We start from the raw sequence: 8,626 nt of genomic DNA on the forward strand, positions 1-8,626 counted from the left end.
TCTATCTTATAAATATCTTTGCAATAATTCAGATCTATCTATGTCAAATGAATGTGTCGCCATTTTGTAATGTAGAAAAAAAGATAAGTATGCCTTTTAATGGCTTTTTAATTCTTATTCTCATGATATGCTTTGATTTTGAGGCTGCAAATTTAGTTTCCATATCATATAACCAAAGCTTCACTTACACTAAAGAGAAAAAACAGAAATATAACACTTGCACTAGTGATCTTGATGCCCCATACCAATGCTCTACACAAAAAAGATTAAAACCAAAAAGTAACTTCATTTTTTCTTTTTTTCTATTTCATCTTCAAAAGAAAGCCCAATTTTCTATATTATATGCTTCACATAAATAAAATATTAATTTGATGAAATAATATAACACCTTTGCTACTCCTTTGAGAAATATCAGAGAATAGTAGTCACCATGAGTTCTGAAATATGTTACCACCCCACCCATATCTACAACTAGAATAAAAATGGAAGCATAAAAGGTTAATTTTTAACTGGACACACTTTAATTAACACCCAAACAAGACCCACATTGCCCCCTTTTTTCCTTTTATAATAATAAAGATAACCACCATAACCATCTCAAATGTGATGGTGTTGTAGCTGCAACAGTCTAGAATATGCTCCCTCGGGGCGGCTCACTAGATCGGAATGGCTGCCTTGTTCCACAATGCGTCCTTCTTGAACAACCGCAATGCTGTCAACGCCTCGGATTGTTGACAGCCTGTGGGCCACCAACACCGTTGTTCTTCCCCTCATTAGCCGTTCCAACGCTTCTTGCAGCACGCACTCTGATTCAGCATCGAGAGCGCTCGTTGCTTCATCCAAAAGAAGGATTGCCGGGTCTTTAAGGACGGCTCTTGCAATGGCTATTCTTTGTTTTTGACCGCCAGAGAGTTGGACTCCTCTCTCGCCAACCGGGGTTTTGTACCCGTCAGGTAAACCGCTTACAAAGCTATGCACATTGGCTGCACGAGCTGCCTCGGTGACTTCAGATTCGGTTGCCCCTTCTTTTCCATAGGCGATGTTATCGAAAATGCTAGCTGCAAACAATGCTGGTTCTTGTTGCACCAAGCCAATTTTACGCCGAAGAGATTTCAAGTTGAGACGCCGAATGTCTTTCCCATCGACCATAACTTTGCCAGCCATTGGATCATAAAACCGCTCAATCAACGCAATGACTGAACTCTTTCCAGACCCGCTAGCTCCAACAAGAGCTTGGCTTTGGCCAGCCCGAATACGTAGACTGAAATCCTTAAACACCATGACATCAGGCCTTGAAGGATATGCAAAATCGACATGTCTAAGTTCAATTTCCCCACGAACTGTTTCAACCATCTCGGCATCAGGATCATCTGGATCAATCCTAGTATGACGATCAAGAACAGAGAAAACAGAGCCAACAGCTTCACCACCTCTTATAATCTCTGGAGCAAGGCTAACAGTTTCCGCAACTGAGTTAGCAGTAATGACTAACACCACAAACACCTTGATCACCTTCGAGAAAGTCGAAAGGCCCTTGCTTACGAGATGAGCACCGTACCACAAAATGAGCGCTTCAGAAGCATAAAGCGCGAGCTGAGAAATACCGAAAAGGAGGCCAGAAGTTTGGCTGCGACGAAGGCTCCTCAATTGAGGTACCCGAAGCTCGTGGCAAAACAAGGACACAATCTTATCTTGGGCATTGAATGCAGCAACAGTACGGATGTTGCTCACACCTTCCCCGGCAATCATACTTGTCTTTGCATGAGCTTTTGCTGTGTCTCCGGCAAATCCTTTGAGGGACAATTGCTGTAACATTATCAAATAAAAATTAATCAAAACAAAATAATGTACAAAAATTTTCTAACAGACTGTAACGTGTCATACTGTTATTGGTACATTTCATTATCGGTGTCACATATTTTAATTTAATAAATGATATAGAAAATCGCTAAACCAATGCTTGTAACTTTATCCATATAACAATGAAAGTTGGTTGGGTTGGTAAAGAAGTTAATAAATCACTAGAATTGAAGCTTCAACGTTCTGATGCAGTTAGTATAATGGGACCAAGAGGAGTAAAGGAGTGAGTCAGAAAACAAGGACATTTTTATATAATGCACTAAGGTACATCCAAAAACTGTGGTTTTATTTTATTACTCACTGTGCGGTGAGCATGCGCAAATTTTAGAACACTGACTTATTATTACAAGACAAAAAACTCAAAGGAATCGGGGGTCCTGTAGTTTGAAAACGAACCCATTTTCTGGAATCCCCAACTGACTAAAAATTCTCAAAAACTTTGAAAGAAAACGACAAATCTTAAATGTAAATAAAACCCCATTCATTCAGCTCAAGTTAGCATCCATTACGAAACCTGACACCCCTTTTAATGTAAAATAATATTTTGGTACTAAAATATGATTTAAGTAATCACGGGCCCCAGAATTTCTTGTGATTAAATACTCACATGGGTTTCTTGAATGGAGATAAGAAATGTAATCAAAGCTCATGCACCAATCTCAACAAAACTATAACTAGAAGAAGAAGAGGTTAAACCCACCCGGATAGACTCTAGTTTGACTGAATTGATTATTTAAGAAAAAATCATGAAAAGGGTAGTAAACTCGAGGTATAATCAACAAGAACAAGTGCCCACAAAAAGGAAAAAGAAAAAATAAAGAAAGACATTGGAGACTTATGGAAGTTGATGAGTGGAGAGGGTCATCGAATCTTTCAATATTCTTCTTTTTTTTCTTTGCTGTGATTTAAGAAAAGATTATAGTAATGTAATATAATATTGGAAGTGGCTATTCTCGAAGAGTTTAATGCACTTGAACCGGAAGAAAGCACGTGCAGAGCAAAAGTACATTTGCCACGTTTGATTGAGAGCTTTTGTCGTTTTACTAATGCTAAAGATGTGGTGAGGGATAGATTCCAAAGAAGTAAAGACTATAAAGGCAGATGCAACAACTGACACACGTAGGGGAAATATACATACATATATATATATATTATGTATATGAGTAACTGACACTAGTCCATATGCCTTTGCTGGACATTTTGGTCAGCTCATTTAACCAATAATATAATATAAAGAAAATAAAGTTTGTATTTTTCAAAAGCACCAAGGCTTTGTTGTGTGTAATAGACTCATCCATACATTAAAAAGAGAGAAAAAGAAAAAGAAATAATGGTAGTGAGCTTACCTGGGCAAAGTTGGCAAGGACAAGAAGTGGAAATGTAGCTAGAATGAGAAGAGAGACTCTCCATTCAACTATGAAAGCGACAATGAAAGATGTGAGGAGTGATGTCATGTTTTGAAGTATAACAGATATTCTTTCAGCAATGGCTGATTTCACATCAGCAGCATCTGTAGCCAAACGAGCTGCTACAAGGCTTGAGTTATGTTCCTCTTCATCAAACCACCCAACTTCATTTCTCAATATGGCTAAAACAAAAAAAAAAACCAAAATCAAAATCATAAGAGATATGTTATTATCAGAACAAAAATTGGCAATTTGTGTAATATTTTATACCTGCAAGCATCATCCTTCTAACTCTTGTAGTGAGATTTTCTCCCATAATGCTGAAGAAGTAATGTTGTATCAAGTATGCAACCACAGCATAAAGCCCTGCACCGATATAGATGAACACATATTCCTTTGTCTTTCTCTCCATGGAGGCAGAGTTTGTGTAGTAGAAAACCTCAATCATGTTGCTCATTACAATGGCGAAAGTTGGGCCAATGAAACCCGATAACACAGAGCCTACAGCTCCCATAATGGAGTAAGGCCATTCGGGGGCATTTAGTGTGAGAAGGCGGAAGAAATAGCCTTGAGGAGCAGGGTTTTTTCGTTCTGTCTCAGCGTTTGAAATCATCTCTATACGCCCATCAGCACCAGTGCTGTATGAGTAGCTAAGGTTTCTTAAGCTGCCTGATCGTAGACTCAATGATTTTGTGGACAGCGAATGGCTTAGTCTTGATGATCGTGATCTACGTGTAGAAGGGTTCGAAAAATCCTTGTTTCTAACCATTTCTTGGAATCGAATTAAGGAAGCATAGGCACCGGCTTTGGAGATTAGTTCTTCATGTGTTCCTGTCTCGACAACAAGTCCTTGTTGTATAACAGCAATACTGTCGACATTTCTTATGGTGGATAGTCTATGAGCAACAACTACGGTTGTTCTTCCGATCATGAGCCTGTCTAGAGCCTCTTGGACAATGCTCTCTGACCCTGCATCAAGCGCGCTGGTTGCTTCATCGAGGAGAAGGATTTTGGGATCTTTCAACATAGCTCTTGCTATGGCGATTCTCTGTTTTTGGCCACCAGAGAGTTGGACCCCTCGCTCTCCCACCTGGTTTTCGAAATAAAAAGTACACAGGATTAACATTCACTCCTACAACGATACAACTGTTTTAAGGTTTATATCGAATACTTGCCTGAGTGTTGTAACCATTAGGAAGCAAAGTAATGAAACTATGAGCATTTGCTGCACAAGTTGCAGCTTCAACTTCAGCCATTGTTGCATCAGGCTTTCCATAGAGTATATTTTCCAAAATGGTGGTTGCAAAAAGTGCAGGCTCTTGGTTCACCAGCCCAATCTGATCGCGTAACCATTTCAATTGCAACGTTTTTATGTCTACATTATCCAGCAAAACCTGTCCTGCTCACCCAACACAAAACATCAATACAACAAGTTAAAATAAGAACCACTTCCATTTATGATTTATCTACAAGAGCATAATTGATTAATTTCTTATTACCCTGATTAGGATCGTAGAATCTTTCGATAAGAGACACGACAGTACTCTTTCCTGATCCACTTCCACCAACAACAGCAACGGTCTTCCCAGCAGGGAAGAAGATCGAAAAGTTTCGAAAAATGAAAACATCTGGCCTTGATGGGTAGCTGAAAGACACTTCCTTGAATTCTATATTGCCATTAACCTCATCCAAGCATTTTCCATCTAATGTATCTTGAGTTATGGTTGGCTTTTGGTTGATAATCTCCATCAACTTGTATCCAGCTGTTTTACCTTTGCTGAATGCCCCGAGGTTCGAGAATGACTGACCCAAGCTCCTGTTAGATTTATTATAGTAAGCTAATCGACAGTTTATCAAACCGAAAATGGAAATGTATAAAAACCTAAGCTTGAATTCTTACATGCCACCAACAATAGCAGAGAATATTGCAGTGAAAGCTTTTCCTCCATCACTCTGGCCATTTCTGATGAACACGCCCGCATACCAGAAAACAAGGGCCCATGACATGCAAGCGATACCATAGGTACATCCTAATCCCAAACCTTTAGCCATTCCAGCCTTGTAACCGAGCTTCAATGTATTTTGAATGGCGTCGGAATAGGAATTGAGGGCCTTGGTTTCGCCGACATATGAGTAGACTGTCCGTACTTGTGCAATAGCCTAAACAAAATAAGAAAACCGTCCAATTATAACTTGGCAACTGGAGAAGTAGCACATTCATCTTATATATGGTATTATTTTTTCACGCATTAGCAATGTGGGACTATTTCTAATAGGGTACAAAAACAACTAACTTGGCTAACAGGGCACATGGGATATCACCAACAAGAGAATGAAAGTTGTCAAGTTAAACTATTTGAATTCTTTCAGGGTAGGCCAAAAGAGTCCAAATCCAACTAAGGAAATAGTCGTTTTGCTTAAACCACAATCATCATTGTCATTTTCCCAAACAGTAAACCATTCGTACACTTGTGAAGTTTTCTTCTTTCTATATTATCTTATATTATATTCCTTAACCAAAAAATAAAAAAACAAAAAGATTGAAAGGAAGAGAGGCTAGTTTAGTGGAACAAAACAAAAACAACTTTCATTTCATGCGTGGTTGGTTTCACATGTCAAAACTCATCATTTCACACACAGATAAATTACTGCACAAAATTTCGAAAAACCGAATATCAAAAGTAACAAAACACAGCAAAACAAAACGACACCAAATGAAAGATTGTTGTTTTGGTAAAACCAAAGTTGAGACTCACTTGCTCGGCGATAACTCCGGCGTTGGCGTAAGACTGTCGACTCTTGGATGTTAAACCGGTGAGAGTATAGGCATATAATCCTCCGGCAAAGGCAATGCCGGGAATCACCGCCACACTCAGCAGAGCTAGCCGCCATGCCGAGACAAAACCAACCACCAGTCCAGCCAGAAAAGTTGACAGATAGTGTATGAAATTTCCCACCTAAACAAAACAAAACAAACCAACATCAATACGACAACGTTTCATAATCATTAATCAAACATTTCTCTATCTCACACTCACCCCACTCCATCCATGGAATACAGAACCTAAAAACAAAGGTGTTAGAAACCGCGCACGTTAACGAAGTACATGCTAACGTGCGCCACAATGTGAAGAACGAAAATCGTGGGTCCCCCATTAATGTATTTGCCAACTACCACAATACCCAGATAAGCATATCTTGATCTAAGGCCACTCCATTGACTTAGTCTAATCCACTCTTGTTTTTTTTTTTTTCTTTTGGGTGAGTGAGTGAGAATACTAACAAGTGTATATGCATGTGTGAGAGCGATAGGGAGGAGTAATTAATGAATGAATATATTATATGGGTAAGTAGACAAAAACAACCTTCTCACTAATGGCGTCTTGGACTAGAAGAGTGTCCGTAGAGACACTAAAAACTATATCCCCTGTTCTAGCATCTGTATCAAAAAAGCCCACGTCTTGTTTCAGCACTGCATCTAAATATTTCTTTCTCAAAGTTCCCACTTGCCTTTCTCCGGTATACATCCAACATGCAATCTCTGATTATGTCCAAAAAGAATAAGAAGAAGAAAATTTAAATCAGTTCGAAAAAATTGATCTTTTTTTGAGTTTATTTTATAACTAAAAAAAAGAGACTATTGCATTAGCTCGTATACCTGCATATGATGATACGCACACAATAAGGCCTAGGTAGACGAAATATAGTGAGTACTGCCAAAAATGGAAGGAATAGAGAATTAATACATGAATCAGATCTGAGATCTCTAAGTTCAATCCAAAAAGCTTAGTTCTTTAATTTAAAGATATAGTAAGTGAGTAGTGAGTGTGTCATTCATTGCCAAACCTTTGATACTTCATCAGTCATTTTCCTTAAATCCATTTGGTTTTTCCCAAAACCATTGACCATTTCACCAAACAAGAGGAAGAAAATAGGCATGGAGGAGCCATGGATAACAGCTCCTATACTTCCAGTTGTCATGAGAAGCCAATCATACTTGTCTGCAAAACAGAAAAGTTGGTAAAAGGGAAGGGTTTGCTCCTTCTTCTTTTCAGCTTCTGGCAATGTCTTCGCCTGATCATTGGTCTCCGCCATTACTACTAGTTATGCTGGTCAAAACCCAGATTTTATTTTCTTTTTTCCCCTTAAGTGGGAAAAATGGTAAAGTAGAGAACTGAGTGATCAGTAAAGTTGGTTCATTTTCACCATTAGAGAATGGGTTTGTTGTATTTGATCAGTGAGAAGTGTCAATAAATGATAAATTTTTTTTCCTGGGCATAGAAATACAAAGGAGAGAGATCTAAATTAAGAAGAAAAAAAAAATCTTAGCTTTTTTTTTTGTTTGTTTTTTTTGGGTGTTGAAGAAGTGTCAATGTCGTTTTATAGTTTCATCAATTCGAGACAGACACTATAAATAAACCTCAGTGAGACAGAGTCCCTAGAGGGCTACGAGAGCTTCGTTTGCCGGAAAAGAAATAGAAGAAGAAGAGAAAGAGAGTGTTGTTTGGACCAGTGGTCAAAGGGACCTGAGAGAGAGAGAAATGAGGTTTGGAGAGAGACAGGTGGTGAGTGTGGTATTTTTATAGTGAAGAGTGAAGAGGGTGTTGAATTGAAACATGTATAGCTAAAGCTAGCTACCGTTTTGATCCTGGTTAATTTGAAGATTCTGGTAAAACTGTGTCTTACTTACAATTGCTTTGGTTTTCGTTCCTCACCCAAAGTTCAAAACATTTTATACACTTTCCTTTCCACACCTTTATTAAATAAATCTAAATACATAACAATCACACTAATATCTTGATCAAAAAACAAGCACAAATAATTATATATGAATTCCTAATATTTTGTTTGGCAAAATAGTTAGTAATTACATGGGAAAATAATATTTTTTAATAGCTAATGTTTAATATGAAAAGTTTTTAGTAATTACACAGTGTAATTACATTCAATTTTCATGGGGGGCCATGAGAATTGGAGAGTGTAATTGAAACCACTTAATTACTTCCAATTACACAGTTACAATGTAATTACATGGTCAGACAAACATGCCAAATTGTGTAATTACCTCCAATTACACACAAATCTAATTACATTGTGACTTTCCAAACACATAATTGTCAAAATATTCTGACAATTAATGTGACACAGATACTTGATGGATTATCTCGCCTGTAAATATAGGTTTTCGGTACTCGAGTTCTTTACTCATTCTGTTCATAACAGTAAAATTTCATCTAAAGAAAGTTTAGATATTGAGGAAGCCCGAACTCCAATTCTGAAGTTATCGCAGGGATTGAAGCTCAAACATTAATGACTGAAGGTATTTTGATCATTTTATTGCATATACATTTCGATATGTT

The 8,626-nt window shown here is 37.9% G+C and overlaps 1 protein-coding gene across 1 annotated transcript; it reads right to left on the reverse strand.

The window, feature by feature from the left end:
* Window positions 1-367: 367 nt before the first annotated feature.
* LOC115699259 (ABC transporter B family member 19) lies at window positions 368-8,013 on the reverse strand. Its single transcript, XM_030626577.2, has 10 exons — window positions 7,113-8,013; window positions 6,925-6,979; window positions 6,632-6,807; window positions 6,023-6,223; window positions 5,167-5,426; window positions 4,766-5,082; window positions 4,442-4,665; window positions 3,537-4,356; window positions 3,207-3,448; window positions 368-1,806 (listed from the first exon to the last, which is right to left on the reverse strand). Exons 1-10 carry the CDS (start codon window positions 7,359-7,361, stop codon window positions 598-600), a joined length of 3,753 nt encoding a protein of 1,250 aa, XP_030482437.2. The 5' UTR covers window positions 7,362-8,013; the 3' UTR covers window positions 368-597.
* Between the last annotated feature and the right edge of the window lie 613 nt (window positions 8,014-8,626).

The sequence above is a fragment of the Cannabis sativa genome, chromosome 8, assembly GCF_029168945.1.
Source record: "Cannabis sativa cultivar Pink pepper isolate KNU-18-1 chromosome 8, ASM2916894v1, whole genome shotgun sequence".
NCBI classification, from domain to species: domain Eukaryota; kingdom Viridiplantae; phylum Streptophyta; class Magnoliopsida; order Rosales; family Cannabaceae; genus Cannabis; species Cannabis sativa.